Here is a 20,213-nt window from a genome sequence, read left to right as displayed (position 1 = left end):
GCATTTCCGACAGGGCGTAGGGTTGAGTGAAGTGTGTTTCCATGGAGAGTGGTGGAATCTTAGCCTCTGAGAAGAGTCTCTCTCATCCCCCGTCGGGCCTGCGAGGGGGAGGGGCTGGATTTGGTGACTTCTTTAGATCCCTAATGGCCTGGAGCTTGAAGGACCAGCAGGGTTCAGAGGCCGGATCATGTCGGGGGGCTCCCTGTCCTTTATACCGAGGTGCAGACTTTCCTGCTTCCCTGGGTGCATCCACCCCATAGCCCATCTGGTTCTTCCTCTCTCTGCCCTGGTCGGTAGGGGACATGTGGAGTGTTAGAGTGAGTGTATGTGTATGTATGTGCATGGGCACACACACACGTGTGAGTGGTAGGGGTGGGGCCACCACATCTGCAGGCTGGCTCAGAGGGAGAGAAGGTCCTGGCAGCTGCCTCCAGGCTGAAGTCCCTGTTGCCTGGAGTCCCTCTCCTCCTGGGCACCATGCCAAGCTCCACCAACTGAGCTCCTGAGCCCTGGGGAGGGTGCCGAGCCTAAGAAAAGCCTCCTTCACATCTCCTGGCATCTGCTCCCAAATTCCCTGCCAGCCCAGAGCTGTCTGGGCCACTCGCCATGACCAGAAAGGAGGGCAGGGAAGCAGGTGATGGAGACACGGCCCATAGGGGCCACGCTCGCTCCAAGGCCTCCCCACGGAACTCAGCCCAACCATCAAAACCGGCTTCATGCATCCACTGAGAATTCACGTGGATGGTGGTGGGCAAGGTGGGCCAGTGAGAGAGGGACCCACCTCCATGCAAAGCCTGATACCTGGCAGAGAGTGGCGAGCACAGAAGACACCGCTTTTTCAGCTGGGGGACAGGGGAAGGTGTGCCAGAGGAGACAGCCCCGGAGCTGTCTTCCTTGGAGGGCAGAAGAGAAGAGGAAGGATACTCCAGGCAGCCATACAGCATGAGGGCGTGCTCACAGGGGAAGCATGGGACAGGTGCAGGGAACCCTTGGGACGGAGGGGACCAGAAGTTTTGGGGGGGTCAGGAGAGAGCAGGCCGGGTACGGGGTGGTCAACTTAGGGATGGACAGCCTACGCAGTGGACCAGGAATCCCTCAGATGGCACTGTGTGCATTTGGGGAACTAAGGAAGGCTTCTGAGGGGTGAGAAGCAGCTCAGAGCTGTGCTTAAAAAAAGGATAATATTAATAAGAGCTCCTGAGTCCTGAGACACTCCACGTGCCAGGTCCTGTACCAGGCACTTTTCACACTGTATTTCTAACCCCAAGGTCACCCAGCTTCCTGCTAAGAGAGGGATCAGAGAGGCAGCGCAGATTGTGGGAGAAGCAAGAGGCCTGGGTCCCAGGTCCAGCTCTGGAACTGAACCTTGGGCTAGACACCAACCTTTCCAGGCTTCACTGTGCCCACCTGTCGAATGGAGACCACCCCTGCCTGATGGGCTGCTTGGGGTGGCTGTGAGGATCAACAGGAATGCTCCTAAACACTGTAGAGTGCTGTGCCCACGTGGGTCTCCTGAAAGCCAGCCAGGGCCCTTCTGCTGTGCTGCTCACCTTGCTGGGCACAGCTGGAATGCAGTGCTTGGGAGCCAGGCGCCTCCATCTGGAGGGGCTGGAGCTTAGCCAGGGCATGGTGCTCCTTCGGGCAACTAAAAGGGGACTTCTGAGAGGAAACAGCACCACTTAGACAGAGCAAAGGCTGGCAGGCAGAACCCAGGCCTCTCCCGCCCTCTTTCAGCCACACCATTCCTGTCTCTGCTATTCCCCATCACTCGCTTCTTTTCTCCTGTAACTCAGACTTGCTTGTGACTCTGGCTCACCCTGGTCCCAGCTTGGACCCAACACTTTGTAACCCTGCAGCTCAACTCCCCAAAGCTGACCAGCCCCTCATCACAATCTATGGGAGAAACTACCTGGGTGGCTCAGCCAATAGCTGGGTCCTCTTGGATCAGGTGTTCATCACTGGTCCAATCCACTGTGGCCTAGGCCAGGGTCACATGACACAAAGGGGCTGCCTAGGCTCACTCTTTTTTTTTTTTTTAAAGATTTTAGTTTTTTCTTTTTCTCCCCAAAACCCCCCGGTATATGGTTGTATATTCTTCGTTGTGGGTCCTTCTAGTTGTGGCATGTGGGACGCTGCCTCAGCATGGCTTGATGAGCGGTGCCGTGTCTGCACCCAGGATTCGAACTGACGAAACACTGGGCCTCCTGCAGCAGAGCGCGGGAACTTAACCGCTCGGCCACGGGGCCAGCCCCTAGGCTCACTCTTGACTGGAGTTGTTACAGGAAGGACAGCGTCAGAGAGGCAGAAAGGGGGCAGGCACCCCAGACATGTCGACACAGATGGCCTCCCTGGGGGCCATGTCCTCCTGTCCTCCAGCTTCCCTATCCCACCTGGTGCTCTGTCTGGCTCAGGGCCAGACTGAAGCATCCCAAGAATCTCTGAAAAGACCTCCAGGGGGCGGCTCCCTGGGACAGAAAGGCCTGGCCATTCAACTTCTATGTCCATCGTCCTGGCAGGAAGCTGGAGAGAGGCTGAGGAGAGAGGGTCTTTGGAGGGGTGACGTCTCCCTCCTCACAGAGTTTGAACACCCACTGTACGCAGAGCGCCAAGACTCTATAAGACCCACATCTTGCCCTGAGGGGCTTAGGGGAATGTTTCTGCCCTGAGTGGTCTTAGGAGGATGGCCTGCTCAACAGGTTTTCCATTCTCTACTAACAAAGTGGATGGTGCCAAGGACACCTGAAAGTGCTTGGACTTTGAAGGCCAAAAGATCTGGGTTGAATCCTAGCTTTGCCAATTTTTATCCATATGACCTTGGGCAAGTAGTCTTTAGCCTCCCTGAGCCTCGGTTTCCTCATCAAAATGGAGTTAATAATGCCCACCTTGAAGGTCATGGTGAGGATTAGAGATAATTAACGTAAGGACATCTGGGTGACCTGATTGCCATTATTAGTAGAGGCACTAGGAGCAGAGAAGCACAGGCTCTGTTCTGGCCTCCCTTCCTCTCCCCTTCCTTCTTCTTACACTCTATCCCCTCCCTTTCCCCCTTGCCACCCCATACCCAGTCACACAGAAGGGAGGCCAGGAAGTGAGTCCTTACCCAGGGGTCTGGGCCCTGACTGCCTCTCTAAAGCCTTGTCCAGTGCCCAGCACCACCCCAGACCAGCCAGTCCCCCTTCCCCTGTTCTGTGCAGACAGACTTGACTAAAAGTAGCTTTGCTCACAGAGGCATCACTGTGCATAAGGAGATGGGTAAATATGCCAGCCAGCATCTGCCAAGGGAGGCCGAGTGAGTGGCAGAGATGGATGCTGTGTGGAGAGCTGCGAGAAGGGGATGCTCGCGGGGCCAGAGCAGGAGGACGGCTGCTTGGGAGAAGGCAGCGGGCTTGGGGGCGGGGACACAGCAGGCAGCAATACATCAGCATGGGGGAGGTGGTGAGCGTTTTAAAAAAGAAGAAAGGTCTTCACAATAATTCTGTAAATCTAAAATTGTTCTGAAATAAAAAGTTTACTTAAAAAATAGTAAATGGTAAAAAAAAAAAGAAGAAGAAGAAAGAAGTGGGAAAAAAGAGAGAATGATCCAATTTCTAGCGACAACCAGGACCAAGCAGCTCTGTGCACCAGTCAGATGTTCACACCTGCCCTGAACAATGCTTCCAGGTGTCCAGGGACAGCTTTGCAGGTCATCGGGAACAGGCCATGCCATGCTCCCAATTGCAGGACGGTTGGCAAGATTGCTGGGCCTTCTGATTCCCTTCCGGTTTCTGGGTGTCCACAGTGCCCCCCCCCCCGTCACGGAATGGCCCCTCTGGCACAGACTCAGCACATCCTGGGGCAAGTCTTTACTTAAGGGACAGTCTTGTCTCACCTCCCCACTGCTTGTCTCTGTTCCCAGAGGGCAAGACCGAGCCATCCTTGTCTCTGCATCCTCTCCCAGCGCCTAGCCTAGTGCCTGGCTCAAAGTAGTAGGTGCTTAAGAAACGTTTGCTCAGTTAATTAACTAAGACAAGCTAAGAAGGAATGAAGCCATTTTTGCCTCACTGACTTTCCAGCTGATATTCTTGAGACCAGCCCAGTGCTGCAGCCTCCCTAGGGCCCCTGCTGCCCGCTCAGCCTCCCCAGGTGCCACATGCCCCTCTTCCAGGGCTGGCTCTGAGCTCCCCGACCACCTCCTGCTGTCTGGCTCAGGGCGTCTTCTGTGGAGACCCAGTGCACTCTCAGCCCAGCCTCTTGGGAGGGGGCCTGGCTGGGAAGGAGGAAGAACTGTAGGTGGAGAGAGCACCTGCTTTGACAGACATGGGATGAAATGCCCACCCACCCTCTCCACACCACGACTTTCCTGGACCAACCTTAAGAAGAACAGTTCAAGTCTACTCCAATGAGCTATGGACGCCGAGACCTGAGCCCAGTCCAGAGGCCCTGGAGGCCACTGAGATGTGGAAGAATGACAGCAGGCCTCGGCCTAGGAAGGCCTGGCTCTGCCACGTACCTGTGTGGCCTCGTCCAAGTCACCCAGCCACTTGGCTCAGCCTCCTCAACTGGAAAACCAGGGCGCCTGCCTTCCAGAATGTGCATCCAATCAACTAACACTGGCTAGGCTGTACAAGGCAACAGGCTTGAGTCTGAACCCTGACTCAACCACTCCCTCACTGTATGGTCTTGAATGAGTCACAGAAACTTTCTGTGCCTCAATTCTCTCATCTGTGAAATGGAGATAAAACCTATCTCATAAAGTTTTTGTGACCATTGAATGAAATCATGTGTGTGCAGCACTTAATACAGCGCCTGGCACACAAATGCTCAGTGAAGATGAGCTTTATGATTTACTAGTATTATTACCATGTTACTGCCGCCACTGCCAGCGCCACCACCACTCCCGTTAATATTAGCTGCTGTGTGCAAGGCACTGAATTACTGAGAAGTACAAGACACGATCCCTGTCCTCAGAGTCCAGAGGGAGACTGAAAGGACAAAATAAGATGAGAGGGAAGAGGAGAAGAGAAGGAAGAAGGAAGGAAGAAGCAGCTAGAGAAGCCAAGACTCAAGGTCCCCGGAGACCCGTCTCCAGGGCTGGATGGGGGTGGGGTTGGGCCCCCTGAGGGCTCAACAGTCAGTGCGGAGAAGCTGGAGACCAACAAGTCTTCCTGAATGCCCTGGCCGGTCTTGGTCCTGGGAGACCCAGGCAGGGACACGCAGCCATCTCCTCCCTCACTCCATGTGGCCTCGTGTGCTGGGAGGCTATGTGGGGGCAGGGTGGGGGCACACAATTTTGTGTCTCCAAAGAGTCGACTCTGGCGGCCCCTCTCCTTCAACTAGGGGGATGTTGCCTAGAGCAGTGCTGACCAGGCCAGCCCAGCTCCGGCCCTCCCCACCAGGACAGCCCAAGGCTTATCACCGTATCTACAGTATCTGCTCAGTGCCAACTGGACAGCTCTGCAAAGACACGTGGGCCCCAGGAACTGTGGGTCTAATGTGCACCCAAAGGCTCAGTGCCATTGCTCTGGGGACCCAGTGGTCCCACTGAAACCACTGCTTTCTCCACTGTGTGGGGGAGGGAACATGGCCCCCCTGAAGGCCCAGAATCTTAAAATATCTCCTCTAGCCTCTTCATTTCCCAGAGAAGGGACTCCAGGCCCAGAGAAGGGCCGGGTCTTGCCTGTGATCACATAGTAACCCCAGGTCTTCTGACTTCTATCCCTGTGGAAGAGTCCTGGGGCAGCCAAGTGCAATGGAAAGAGAACTGACTTTGAATTTCAAGTTTGGTTCTAGTATTTATTGCCTGAGATGAAATACTTTATCTCTGTCAGCCTCAGTTTCCACATCTGTAAAACAGGAATAATAATAATAACACCTTCTCTACAGGATTGCTGTGCGAGCTCAAACAATAGAACGTATAGAAATTGCTTGGTAAATAACACAGCCTGGGACAAGTGAAACACAGGAATTGTTATTATTCTAGAACTTAGAGCACTGCAAATATTAAGGACTCAAAAATGTCTGCTGGTGTAATGGATGAATGTTTGAGGCATGGTGAGTGATGACAGGGACCTCCAGGAGCACTGATTTGTTTAGGTGGGTTGGATCAGGGAAGGCTTCACAGAGGGGGTGACTTTTGAGATGACCTTTGGTGGAGGAGTAGAAGCCCATCGGGAATGAAAAGGAGCATGAGAGTGTCCAGAAATGTGGAAATGCAGCCGTGACCTTCCAAAGAGCTGTGGATCCCAATTCCACATGCAAGCTTGGGCTCCAGACTCTGCTCAAAACTTACTCCTCCCCTCCTGGCCTGTGCATGCTACCTGGAACAGGAGGAGCTAGCAATTTATTAAATCCTAAAACATACCTTTTCAGAGAAGAAATAACCTTCTAATCTAACTTCCCATTTGAAAGGTAAGAAAACTGAGGCTCAGGGAGCTGACATTCCTTAACAAAGGCCCTACAGCAGGCTCAGCAAACTAGGCTCCATGGGCTGAATTTGGCCTACCACCTGTTTTTATAAATAAAGTTTTATTGGTACACAGTCATGCCCATTCATTTACCTACTGTCTATGGCTGCTTCCTTGATACAATGGCAGAGCTGAGTAGTTGCAAGACCATATGGACTGTGAAAGCTCCACCATGTACTATCTGACCCTTTGCAGAAAAAAAGTTTGCCAACTCCTGTCCTATAGCAGGGTATTGGCAGAGTTGCACGGGGAGCCAGGCCTCTGACTCCTGGTTGGGTGTTCTTTAACTGTATGTACACTTGTCCCTCTGGGTCCCCCCACCTGACCCCCCAACACTGCCTGCAGGGTGAGATTTCAGGCAGCCAAACTCTGGGCAGGCTGAACTCTGGGACACATGGTGCAGCCAACAGGGAACACCTGGGCTGACCACTGTTGCCCCGTGACCCAAGAGTGCTTCTTGCTGGGAGCAGTTCAGCCCCTTTTGGGGGAGTCTGACAGGGAGGTGCCAACACACGCCTGCTTCTCCTCCATGGACAAAACAGAATGAGCCACAGAGTGTAAGTGTAGGACTCAGGCCAGCCAGATGCCAGAGTTACAGACACAGCCTTTCAAGAAGCACACAAGGAAGGAGTGGCATCTCCAGCCACCTGCTGAGATGGCCAAGTCCACTCTAACTTGTGCTGTAGAATTCCTTTCCCAATGCCAGGCTGTCCCTGGTGGATTCATTTAATTAAAACCCCACCACATCTAATCTGTTAGAAGTTCTGAGCTCACACATGCCTTGTCCAGCTAGTCATAAGGACGAGACAGGTCACGGGCCTGGGCCATGGCTACGTGGCGCCATGCCTGGCCTAGTACAGACCCTACAGGCCTCGGGTTGGTGCCCTTCCCAGGACACCTGGAGTTGCTGCCCTGTTGTGTGAGACTGCCTGCTCTGGGCCTCATGCTTGTCCATCCCTCAGACTCATCTTTGATGCCTCCGTTCCTTAATTCACTCATGCAACAGAGATTTATTAAATGCCAGCTTCACGCCAAGCACTCTTCTAGGTGTGGGGAATGTCGTTGTAACAAAGGAGACAAAAATCCGCTCCTGCCCTCATGGAGCTTACAGTGTCAACTCACAAATGCAGGAGCATCTCCCACACTGGGCATCTCCTCTGTCTTCCGCCCCCTCATCCTTTCTCCTCTCTTCCTCCTCTCCCCTCTCTCCTCCTGAAGCCAATTTACACCTGAGCGCTTGACAGTGGGACCATGCAGAGGCCTCCTAATGAATCCTCCTGCCTGCCATCTCCCACTGCCCTCTGCACGCTCAGGGATGCCAGGAAAACCCCTCATGATGCCCCTTTGGCAGGTCCCTCCCCTGCTCAGGAGCCGTCAGTGGCTCCTCATTGCCTTCAAGTTAAGACGTGAGCTCTTTCACTTCCCCCTCAAAGCTCGTTACCTTTCAGCTCTCACCCACCTTCCAACCTTCACCACACAAGGGAACTTTCTGCTCCAAGAAACTCAGAATTTTTGTGGTTGTTAGGTTTATGATGTTCATCGCTTTCTACTTACAAAAGTAATAGATTTTTGTAGGAAATATATTCAAAGATAACGATTCAAAGATAAACTCTCTGAGCTTTTTAGTTTATTTCCTCCAAGCTTCTCTTTCTATGTGCATGTGTGTATATAGATACATTTTTTATATTTATGTGCTTAGTGTGGGATCCCATTATACATAAAGGGTTGTATCCTAACATTTTTATGTAACATTCTTTAGTGGTTTTCTATATAATTAAGAGACTCCTCAAGAACAGCACTTTAATGGCTGCACAATATTCCACCACATAAATATACCTTAATATGTTTAACCAAACCCTATTGGTGAGCATTTGGACTGTTTACAATTTTTCACAATGAAAATGTTGCTATAAACATCCATGTTCATAAATCTTTGTTCCGATCTCTGGTTATTTTCCCGGCAGAGATTCCTAGAAGCGGCACTGCAGGGTCACGGGGCAGATGCACTTCTAAGGGTTTTGATGCATATCATGAAGCTGCCTCCCTGAGAGAGTCTGTCGGTCACCCCTGCCCCCCATTTGTGACAATGCCCACCGACCTCAGACAGGTCTATTTCCTCTGCCGCTAACACGCCACGTGTCTTCCTAGCATCGTGTCTTCACTTCAGCAGCTCCCCTTTGTCAGAATCTTGTGTTTCCCATCCATCCTTCAGAGCTCAGGGCAAAGGCCACCTCCTCCATGAAGCCCATCCTGATACCCCAACTGAAATTCTCCACCTCTATCTAGGCCTCCTGCAGCCCCTGTCTTAAGTTCTTCCTGAAACATTTCCTATTATTGCCACACATTTTAATAATTTGTCTAATAATAACCTCTTCTTTGTACGGGACATTGAAGTTTTCAAAGTGCTTCCTCTGAGATGTTTCATCTGATTCATTTTCAGATGGAAAGTGTATTGAGGTCAAAGACTGTGGCTTGGTCATCTAGGTCTACTTACCTTTGCTCCATCACCAACGTCAAGTCTAGCCCAACCTCAAGCTAGTCCTCAATTTGATGGAAGTTTAGGACAAACTTCACTATTCCGTGGCCTACAGAACAGACTTTAGGATGCTACCCTCCACAGTGAGGACCGAGCTAGGACAGAGGGCCCTGGATTCCAGTCCTGGCTCTGTCACTGACTGACTATGACCTAGGGCTGGTCCCTGCCCCTCTCTGGGCCTCAGTTTACCCATCTATAAAATGAGCCAGTTGAACTACATAGTCCTCCACACTCCAGGACTGATTGTCCCTGCAGCCACTGGCCCCAGCACCCAGAGCAGCCCTGGGGTGCCCCTGAGGGCCCCTGTGCAAGGCTGGCCTCCAGGATAGGCCAGAGGGAGCTGGCCAGGGAGGCAGGCCTGGCTGCAGGCCAGGCTGTGTCTGCAAACACTGACCTTGGCTGCCGCAGGGATTTTCCATGACACCAGCACCCTCCCCCTCAGCTCCCCCTAATCCCACGTGGGCCTGGGGAGGCTGGGGGATGGGAGCGGTGGGGGCTGTCCTACACCAGAAGACTCTGAATCAGAGTAATAGGGGCACCTGTGGATGGGAGAGAGCTGAAAGGGAGAGAGGGGAGCCCAGTGGGCCTACAGGCAGAAAGTCTGGGAGGAAGCAGGGTGGGGAGAGAACCTGCTGGTGAGGAGTGGGGAGAAGAGCTGAAAGAGGAGCAGGGAAGATGGCAAGAGGCCTTGGAAAGGGGCAGGGCAGAGGGAGGGGGCTGTGCTTCCCAGCTGTCCTTCCCAGGAGCTCTGGCCTGGAGAGGGACAAACTCCAGACCTAGTTCTGCACATGGGTCCCTCCCCCAAAGCCAGGTCCGTGAGGCCCTGTGGTTTCCCAGGCCTTTCGGGCCTTGGCCAGGCCCAGGGCAGCAGGGATTCCTTCCGAGGCCCTGAAGCTGACCTCATTTTGCCGGGGCCTGGGGGCCACAGGGAGGGCAGGAGGTATGGTTTCACTGAAGGCCCTCCTGCCAAGGCTGCCTCCCCTCCCCCTGCTGGGTGTGTGAGGGGAGGTTGCTCTTGTCCGCATCCCAGGCTTCAGGGCTGTCTGGGCTGAACAGCATTTTCTGAGCAGCTGCTCCCCCAGGCCTTGTGCTGGACACTGAGGAGAAGTGCTGGCCCTCCAGAAGCTCAGAGCCCCGCAGAACTCCTCTGCAGATGGGAGCGCACACACATAGGGCGTTTGAACGAGGCAGACGGAGAGGCCCCTCTAGCTCTGGGAAGGATCCCAGAAGGTTCTTGGAAAACTTGGTGCCTGAGCCGGATCCTAAAGGATGGAGGAGAAGGCCTGCGCTCTCCTCCCATCTCCACCAAGCTGGCAGCCTCCTCCCGCCCTCTCAAGGGCCTGGGCATGCACTGCCAGCTTCCTTCCGCCTCATCTCCCTTAACACACCAATTAGGCTCCTGTGGAGCCTCCGGTCCCACTTCCTGGCTCCACACTGCTGCCATCTCCAGACCAAAGGGGCAGTTCCCCGTCTGTACCTCAGGCCCCTGAGGAGGCAGAGTCCTGGTTGGGCCCTTCTGCAGTGACCCTCAGGCTCAGGCCCAACTAACCTCTGCAGGCCTAGCGAGAGAGCCTGACCCCGCTCTGGGGGTGCTGTGTCTCACAGCCAGTCCTCTGGAGCTGCCTGTGTCTCCCTGGAGCCCTCACTCCTCTCTGGCTGCCCCATCAGGCCCAGGCGGCACCCAAGGTCAGGCCCCCTCCCCACGTCCAGCTTCCCATCAGCCTAGCTCGGCCCAGAGTTCACAGCCCTCCCGCCTCAGGCCACAGGTCACTCATCCAGCTTCCCTCAGGGCAAACATCAGCCTCGCCAGTGCTGTATTTACATTAGATAAGTGGGTCTGCAGGGAACCAGGGAAACAGGTTGCAGCCAGGCATTGCCAAGGGTCACGTGTTTCTAATCTACAGAAGGGCTGGGCCACCCAGAGATGGGACATCAGAGGATCTCAAAGTCAGAGACCTGAAAGAAAGGCCTTAGAGTTCTTGATGCTAAGAGCAGCGTTTTCCAAACCGATCCAAGGAACTCTTGTCCAGCAATGTGAGAAAAGTGTTTGAAGGTGAGCTACGTGGGAGGAGCTAGCACTGCCTCCCAACTTTGACTGCCCTTCCGCACAAACACGTGTGTGGCTCTGACAAAGCCTACACCTAAATCAAATGACGACAGACCCTGTTAAATTCAGCATTCCTCCAGTTTAATTTAACCGAACAACTCTTTTCTCACCCAAAAGTTATTAACAGTCCATGGAACTGGTATTCCAGGAAATTAACTTTGGGAAATACTGATCATAGAATGTTGATGCTAAAAGGAACTTTAAAGACCGTCTAATCTTGATGTTCCTCAAAATATTCATACTAATAATGAATATTTATTGATCCCAATGTCCTAGTATTTTATCTAACTCACCAAGTCCACAGTAACTCTATGAGGTAAGTACATCATTTTCCCCATTTTACGGATGAGGAAACAGAGGCACTTAGAAGATTAAGTGACTTGGCCAGAGTTGAAAGCTGTTTGGCGCCAGAGGCTGTGCTCTCATCTACGCCACTACACTGCAGAGATCACCTGCAGAAAATAGAAATATCTGTTTTCAGTTTTTCAAAAGCATAACAATAACTTAATTCAGTCTCATAGGATCAGAAGTTCTGATTGGCAGAAGTGTTCTTAATTAACTTTGAAGGGAAAATGATTACTTACTGCTTTCACGGTGATCTATTCGGTGCCTGTTCTGTGCAGTAGCTACACTGCACTGATCAACACACTGTACTTCATGAATAACATCTTTCAGATTCAAACTCTATGAATGGGTGAGCGGACAGAAAAAAATAATACAAGGCATCCATAGCAGGGAAAAAAGGTGGGAACCTTTGATCTCGTCCTATCCTCCCGCGCCGCAGATGAGGAAAATTGAGGCCCAGAGAGGGACAAGGACTTGCCCAAGACACAAAGCTGGTTATGGTCAGGGCCAGGTCAGACCCCCAGATCTCCTGCACCCTACACTCATGCTCTTTCCCCCACCCTAGGCTGTGGCCAGTGTTCTGGCTTTGCAGCCAGCTAGGCCAGGGGTAGGAGGTCAGGCTGGGGCTGGCATGCATGTGAGGTCAGCGGGCAGCAGGCAGCTGAGCCCAGTCCAGCCAAGGCCATTACCAAGGGCTCAGCTTGGTTAGCTGTGCTTTGACTAGATGGAAATAGGCCACAGGGAAAGAAAGTCCAGTAAGAGGGAGGGCCAGACCCCCAACCCTCTGCATCTCCCCAGAGACAGAGCTTCAGCCAGTTTCTGAGCTCCTTGGTGATGCTAAGACGAAAACAGAAGAACTGAGGCTGGGGGTTCCCGTCCCGCCTCTCATTGTCCCTGCTGCTCCAAAATATTCATAATTAGTATTTATATCCAGCCACATAATCAATTTTTATGTCTGGCCACCTGGCTTCCTCAGGTGAATTCTATGCCTCCAGCCAGGCTCCAAGGCCATCTCTTAGCTGAGTTGCTCACACATAGGGGCTGCTGAATGAAGAGGTCAACCTTGGTCATACTGAGCCAGAGGGCAGAGGACAGAACACCGAGTTTGGAACTGAGTATCCTGGGTTATAGTCCTGGCTCTGCCATTCACTAGCTGTGTGACCTTGAGCAGGTCACTTTGCCTCTCGGGGCCTCCATTTCCTCATCTGGGCCATGTGATCGCTAAAGACTTTTCTGGCTCTGAGTACCTTTAAGTCTATGGTGGATTCAGGAAGGGTGGCTGGGAGAGGAGGGGGCAGGGACAGCCCCAGTCAGTGCTCTGAGAGGAAGTGGCTAGAATCTCACGGTTGGGGCATGAGTTCTGGCTGGTCAGTCCGTCAGGCACTGTGAGGGAGGGTCCTCAGAGAATCAGCTCTGGAGCGCAGCCCCTGTGCGTGTCGGTGACACACAAGGACAGATGGAATCCCTCACCCAGAGACTCGCCCCTCTGTCCCTCGTAAACCCAAGCCTGATGTGGGTAAGGACCAGGCCGGCGGCGGGCCTGCTGGCAGGCAGACAGGCCTTGCCAAACTCCCAGTTACTTCCCAGAAGTTCCAGGGCCTCTTGGGAGTGGCTCCACCCCGGCTGGCGCCCCTCCAAGCTGGGCACCCACGTCAGCAGGTCCTCGCAGTTCCCTTGCCCTTTCACCCAGTGACAATAGAACAGGCGAAGGGGCGGGGGCACGCTGACCCTGAGCCGGATCCTTGGAGAGGCATCTGATTCCCTGGGCGTCGCACTCCTGTTGCCACTTCTGTCACAGCCAGCTCAGGACAGTGCCCGAGGATGAGTCTTCAAGTCGAACCCTCTCTTCTTGGGGCCTCAGTTTCCCATCCTGGTCACCCTTCCTGGGAGATAAATTAGCTCTGAAGCGCCGGAATGAGCGATGAGTTAGAAAGTCCTGGTGGCCCTGGCCGACTCGCGAGGCCCCTCCAGACTTCACTACTCTAACTATAAAATGGACATAGCTGTAGTAATGACCTTGTAGGAAGTTTTTGAGGATTAAAGTTAAAAATGTATCTGAAAGATAAGACCATAAACCTCTGCCTGTGGTAGTCAGTGAGGGTGGGCCCTGAGAGGCATCTGACCCCAGGGGTGAGGCATGTCCCCTCCGGCTGGACTGTGGCTGTGGTGGGGCGTGCGGCTCTGGCCTGATAAGAGCCTTCAGTTTAGCCTGGATGTGCCACTTGCTTTGAAAATGGCTAAACTCAGCAGGAGGTAGGCAGGGCCAGGAGTCGTCACTTCTGGCGGGGAGATGGGGAAAGCAGGAGGGCCCTCAGGATCCAGGCAGGCAGGGGCAGCAGGGGGACGGCGAGAGGGAAGCACTGGGGGCAGAAGGTGGCCAGATGCCTGCTGGGACGTGGGCTGTCTTCAGACCGGCAAGGGCCTCCCTGAAGCTGGGGGCTGTGTGGGCAGCCTGCATGGGCAGTGAGGCTGCCAGCTGCGGGCACTGGGTTTTCCTACAGGATGGCGGACCAGGAGAAGTCACAGCCTATGAACAAGCACGGGGCGAGGTGGCGGTGGTGGTAACTCCTGACGGCAGCTCTGGCCAGCTGCCAGGGTGGAGATTAACAGCTCTAGCTCCATCCCCCAGAGGGTAGACAAGGCCAGAGAGGGGAAGGGATTTGCCTAAGGTCACACAGCCAGCATGTGGTCAAGCTGGAGCTGGGCCCACGCTACCCAATACCTGTCCAGCCCCATCCATAGTGTCATGCCTTCTCCCCAACACCCTGTACTGGTGCTGCCCTGGGGGACAGGGAAGGACAGGATGAGAAGCAGCTCTGGCTCGGGGCCTGCCCAGCTGTCGAGGTGAGTTGTGGTCTGGCTGCTGTGGCCAAGCTGGCAGGCACAATCTGTTCTCACCCTGCCGGGGCGCGGACAGACCTGGCATGGCGGCCCAACAGCTCAGCTGTCCAGGCCCCTGGCAAAGGGGGACAGTCACCAGCTGGATGCTGTGGTGCAGGCCGGGGGAGCCCATTCTAAGGGCAAGCCCACAGCTTCATACACCCCAAGCTGCTGTCCCCAGACCTCCCTGAGCTTTAAGATTCAAATGGCCTTGGGCTGCCAGCTTTGCTGGAACTGAGCTGCTCCCCAGCCCAGGTGCTCTCTTGGAGATGTGAGGGGAACCTGGCACTTCATCGATTATTCATCATAGTGAGCCGTTATTGAGCACGTGATAGGGACCAGGCTCTAGGCTAAGAGCATCGTACACGTTATCTCACTGATTTCTCTCCAAAGCCCTGTGAAGCAGGTGTTACTTATTAGCCCCATTTTACAGATGTAGAAACTAAGGCTGTAAGAGATTTAAAAAAAAAAAAACAGATACACACCATCCATGGCAGAGTCAGGATTTGAGCTCAGATCAGATGCCAAAGCACATGGTATCCTGCCCTGCTATTCACTCATCAGACATATTGTGGGCATACCCCAGGGGCATGGCTGGTAATATGGAGAGGGAAGCTGGCAGGAACATGACAAGGTCCAGCAGCGCCCACCCCACCACCCCAAGTTAGTGTTTAGCTGTGCATATGTAGTTGGGGACCCTGGAGGACAGAGGATGGTGGTAATATTGGTCTTGGAGTTTAAAGCTGAACATTCTCAGTGCCACTCAAAGCTGAGATCACTTCCAGCTGTGGGGAATCCGGGATGGCTGCATGGAAGAAGCATTTGGTTAAGTTTTGATAAGGCTTAGAAAGGAGGAAAAATCAGAAAGACTGCCATCATTATTTTATTATAATAATCCTGTTAATAAAAGTAATAAATATCTTAACAGCTCAGTGAAGGAAGCAGGGCCAGGACCAGTAGACCTTATTTTGCAAATAAGGAAACATGCTCAGAGAGGGGGAATAATTTGCCCAAGGTCACAAAGCCACTAGCGACAGGGCCAGAACTTGTGCCTAGGACTTCTGAATTTCCATCTAGGGTCCTTTCCCCTCCAGGTCTCCAGGAAGAACTGTGGACTTAAAGCCATTTGACGGTTGGCTTAATGGGAGGATTTGCCTCCACCTGGCTCCTGGCTCCGTGAGGGCCAGGTAGGGGGTGTGGGGTATGACAGGGGTTGGGGTTGTCTGGCTGGTGATAGTAACACCTGGAAGGACACCTAGGGCTCCTGCTTTGACAAGGGCAATGCCACCTCCCCATGAAGACAGACCCTACTTTGGGGCCAGGCACAGAGGATGACCCCAGGCCCCAGAGAGGGGGCTGATGAGGACCCTGGAGCACGAATTCATGCACCTGTAACTGTGTGTTGTCTTCTCCTGGGCTAGAAGGATAGAGGCCAGATTCTGCAAGGTCGGGGAGGCGGAGGGGAGAGTAGGGGGAAGGGGCAGGGTTTCTGCAAGGGCAGCCTCACAGCGTGTGCTTTCTCTCCTCTTCCCCTACTTTCCCGCAGGCTATGGCCACGCAGCTCCCAGCACGGATGGCGGCAAGGTGTTCTGCATGTTCTACGCGCTGCTGGGCATCCCGCTCACGCTCGTCATGTTCCAGAGCCTGGGCGAGCGCATCAACACCTTCGTGAAGTACCTGCTGCACCGCGCCAAGAGGGGGCTGGGCATGCGGCGCGCCGACGTGTCCATGGCCAACATGGTGCTCATCGGCTTCTTCTCGTGCATCAGCACGCTGTGCATCGGCGCCGCCGCCTTCTCCTACTACGAGCACTGGACCTTCTTCCAGGCCTACTACTACTGCTTCATCACGCTCACCACCATCGGCTTCGGCGACTACGTGGCGCTGCAGAAGGACCAGGCGCTGCAAACGCAGCCGCAGTACGTGGCCTTCAGCTTCGTCTACATCCTCACCGGCCTCACGGTCATCGGCGCCTTCCTCAACCTCGTGGTGCTGCGCTTCATGACCATGAACGCCGAGGACGAGAAGCGCGACGCCGAGCACCGCGCGCTGCTCACGCGCAACGGGCAGGTGGGCGGGGCCTGCGGCGGCGGCGGCGGGGGTGGCGCGGGCGGCAGCGCGCACACCACGGACACCGCCTCGTCCACGGTGGCGGCCGGCGGCGGCGGCGGCGGCTTCCGCAACGTCTATGCCGAGGTGCTGCACTTCCAGTCCATGTGCTCGTGCCTCTGGTACAAGAGCCGCGAGAAGCTGCAGTACTCCATCCCCATGATCATCCCGCGGGACCTCTCCACGTCCGACACATGCGTGGAGCAGAGCCACTCGTCGCCGGGAGGGGGCGGCCGCTACAGCGACACGCCCTCTCACCGCTGCCTGTGCAGCGGGGCGCAGCGCTCCGCCATCAGCTCGGTGTCCACGGGCCTGCACAGCCTGTCCACCTTCCGCGGCCTCATGAAGCGCAGGAGCTCCGTATGAAGGCCCCGCGGGGCCTGGAGCACCTGGGAGCGCGGGCCGGGGGCTCCTGCCGGGAGGAGCAGCTGGGTCGGGGAGGGAGCCGCCCCAGCCGCCTTCGGCCCGTGGGGCGCCCCCCACACCCCTCACCACCCTCTCCCAACCCCCAGCTCCGACTGTGCCTGCTCGCACCAGCCGGCAGGAGCCTGGGCTCTGAGGACCCCTGGAGCCCCCATCTGCGCCCTGCAAATTCCGAGAAATGTGAAACTTGGGGGGGTCGGAGGGAGGGAAGGCAGAAGCTGGGAGCCTCCCATTTCTTTGGAAATCTAAGGAGCTCCTCAGTCCTCAGAGGCCGTGCTGGTACCCAGACCACCCCCCCTCCTCCATCCCGAGGGGACTTCGTGTTCCGTGTACGTTTGCATCTCTATTTATACCTCTGTCCTGCCAGGTCTCCCACCTTCCCTTGGCTCCAAAAGCCAGGGTGTCTTTGTCCACGTTACCCACACTCAGTCCACTCCCCTTCCTCATCCCCGGGTGTCTCCCAACCTCCCACTACCTTCTGTGTTGTTTTGCATGGCTTTGCAGTTATGAAGAAAGTGGAAACCCAGCAGTCCCTAAAGCTAGTCCCCAGAGGGCAGGCAGTCAGAAGCCAGGACAGGCGGCAGGAGGTGCAGAGAGTCAGGGGGAGGCCGAGCCTCCAGTCTGCAGGATGGACCTGCCAGCAGTGAGAGCTGGCTGCCCTCCAGTTGTGTTCTCACAGGGGGCAGGGGGCGTCCAGCTGTTCAGGCACTGCCCTTGGAATCAAACAGAAAACTTCATACTTGCCGTCCTCAGCCACTGCTGATGATGGCCAACTCCTCACTCTGCAGGAGTTTCAGCCTCTGGAAACTCTGTCCTGACTACTCGTTCATTTGATTTTCACAGCGCTCCAGCTAGGTCACCAGGGCCAGAGTTCTCATGCCCATTTTACAGATGACACTGAGATCCAGGCGGGTGAAGTGACTTGCCCAGGGTGACACAGATAGTAAAGGCAAAGGGAAACAAGAACCTGGGCTGCTCATTCCTAGCCTGATTGCTCTTTCTCTCCAACTCCTCTGCCTGCTCTTGAAAGCAGAGCTTCTGCCGGCGCAGCCTGGCGTCTTGGAGCAGCTGGGGCTTGAAGCAGAACCGGAGCCCAGGACTGAGGCAGCGCTGGGGCTCAGCTTCTGTTCCACTCAGCTACGAGGCAGGGTCTGGATGGGCCCCTGAGGCAAGGCAGGATCCCTCAGTCTCTGGACTGCCTGCTTACAGACAGGGGTGTCCTTGGACCAAAGTAAGCAGGGCTGGGCCTCACGAGGAAAAGGCCAGGATGTGGGGCTCTAGAAGATTGGGAATTAGGCAGAGGGGCCTAGAGAGTTGGCAGGCATATCCTACTGGGACACTGTCCCTGGCCCCACGGCCAGTGTTGGTGCCTGTGTTCCAGGTAGCTAGAGACAAGCTAAGGCTGCAGCAAGCAACACCCCTCCCAGGTGAGGGGCTTGGACCTGGTGTGCCCACTGCCTGTCCCACCTGCAACCCAGAAGCCCAGATGGACAGCAGCAGAGGGAGGTGAGGCCCTAGGCTTCACTGTGGGGACCCACAGCTGGAGCTGGTACCGTAACTCAGGACAGCATCAAGGGGTAGGTGAGGGGGCTTTCCTCCCTCACCGTGCTGTTCCCATGCCAGCTCCCTAACACTGCTGAGCAAGGCCAGCCCTGGCATTCAGGGAAGCTGCAGTAGGGGGTCCACGGGCTGATCAGCCTCAGCCCCACCCCAGCCGTAGGCTCTGGCCTCTGAGAACCTTTGGGAGGGAAGAAGTCTGGCCTGGTCTGTGTGTGAGTCCTGTCTCCATGTGGAGGAGCTGGCTGCCCACGTGCCAAGGAGAGCAGGGCCCAGGACCCAGGGGTGCCCTCTGTGTTTATGTTGGGGTGAGGGGCAGTGCTGGCTGCGTCTGTCCTGTGTGTGACCCTGCCCTCGAGGGGTCTTGTCCTGTCAGTCCCGAGGGAGCCACAACCAAAGTTGCAGGGAGCTGGTGGGGAAGGAGGTGAATGGCCCTCGGCAGAGCGTGGCCGACTGCTCGGTCTCCAGCCGGGCCTTTCCTAGGGAACTGGAAGGCCAGTGTTGCTTCCCCTCACCCCCTCCCACTGCGGGCAGCCTTTCTGCTTCCCCAATGCCTTATGCCTGGGCACACTGCCACAGAATATGCAATACGTGTGGGTGACATGCCCCCACGCCCACACCCTCACCCCGGGCAGCTCCTGGACCCCAAAGGCTGCGGCTGCCACAGCCTCCCTTCAGCCCCTCCTGCCTATCTGTCTTCACACTGAGAATGGCGCCTAATAAATGCTGTCTATGGAGACCAGGCTCAGGCTCAGCTGTCTCTGTCATTGTATACCCTTGGTGCTGCCAGGGCGCAGCCATCCCCCCGCCGGGGTCTGCAGACATGCCTAGCTCATGCACCTTAGGCTGACTTGACTCTTTGCTTTGGGGGTCTTAGGGAGAAGCCTGGGTAAAACTGGCTTCTCTTTTGTGATTTCCTCCAAGATCCAGATTTTCTCAATGTCATCCCGGAGCGACTATGAGAACAAGATAGGACCTTAGAAAAGAAATCACCAGGTCCAATCCTCCCCTTGATATGAGTAAAGTGAGGCCCAGAGAGGACAAGTCACTTACCCCGAGTCACGCAGCAGTGAGTGCCAGACCCAGGATTAGAAATAGAACTGGGGATTCCTAATCCAGTGCTCCACTTCCTCACACAGCCTGAAAAGTCCAACTGGACACACCCTAGCTAACAGTGACACCTGCCTGGCAGCCAGGATTGGGGATGCCCTTCTTCTCCAGCAGGGGCTCCCAGATTCAGTGGCCTGATTGACACAAAAATGTCCCTTTCAGAGGGAGACTCATCATGAGCACCTTTCTTCAGGGGACACTTTCCTTTGGGTGTGGAGGATAATTCGGCCTGGGACGGGGCCCCAGAGCCCAGGACAGACCCAGGGAACAGGTGCACCCTGCCCAGCTGGTACCAGCCCCCAGAGCCAGCTAGCCAGTGGCTTCCAGCTGTCATTGAGTAGAACCCACAGTAATGCCTTTTACACCACACCCTCATGTCTCTCTCTCTCTACATGCCTATCTACCTACCTACCTTTCTTTCATGAAACAATACTTAACCCCTAGTACAGCCAATGGCTTCTAATATTTTCTGTTCTAGTTCATGTTATAAAATGCTGGTCACAGCCCACTAAATTGATTTCTCTCCCCACTCATTATTGGTTTGCCCCCTGCAGATTGAAATACACTAGAGAAATAAAGGGGGTGGGGGAAGGGGCACTTTCTCTCAGTCCTCCCACCCACCCACATTGGTCAATTGAAAAAGCAACCTATTTATGGGGGTTCAGAGATCAAAGAAAGAAATAGTGGCACCTGCACTTCCCCC

The 20,213-nt window shown here is 54.9% G+C and overlaps 1 protein-coding gene across 1 annotated transcript in view; it reads left to right on the top strand.

The window, feature by feature from the left end:
* KCNK3 (potassium two pore domain channel subfamily K member 3) overlaps nt 1-19,144 on the top strand; it is a 37,875-nt gene extending 18,731 nt beyond the window's left edge. The window contains exon 2 of the mRNA XM_070573084.1: nt 15,858-19,144. Within this exon, the coding sequence (XP_070429185.1) occupies nt 15,858-16,786 (929 nt within the window). The 3' untranslated portion in view covers nt 16,787-19,144. The remainder of the gene's footprint in view (nt 1-15,857) is intronic.
* The last annotated feature ends 1,069 nt before the right edge of the window (nt 19,145-20,213 follow it).

Source organism: Equus przewalskii, chromosome 14, assembly GCF_037783145.1.
Source record: "Equus przewalskii isolate Varuska chromosome 14, EquPr2, whole genome shotgun sequence".
Lineage (NCBI taxonomy): Eukaryota > Metazoa > Chordata > Mammalia > Perissodactyla > Equidae > Equus > Equus przewalskii.
This window is presented reverse-complemented; position numbering and strand designations above follow the sequence as displayed.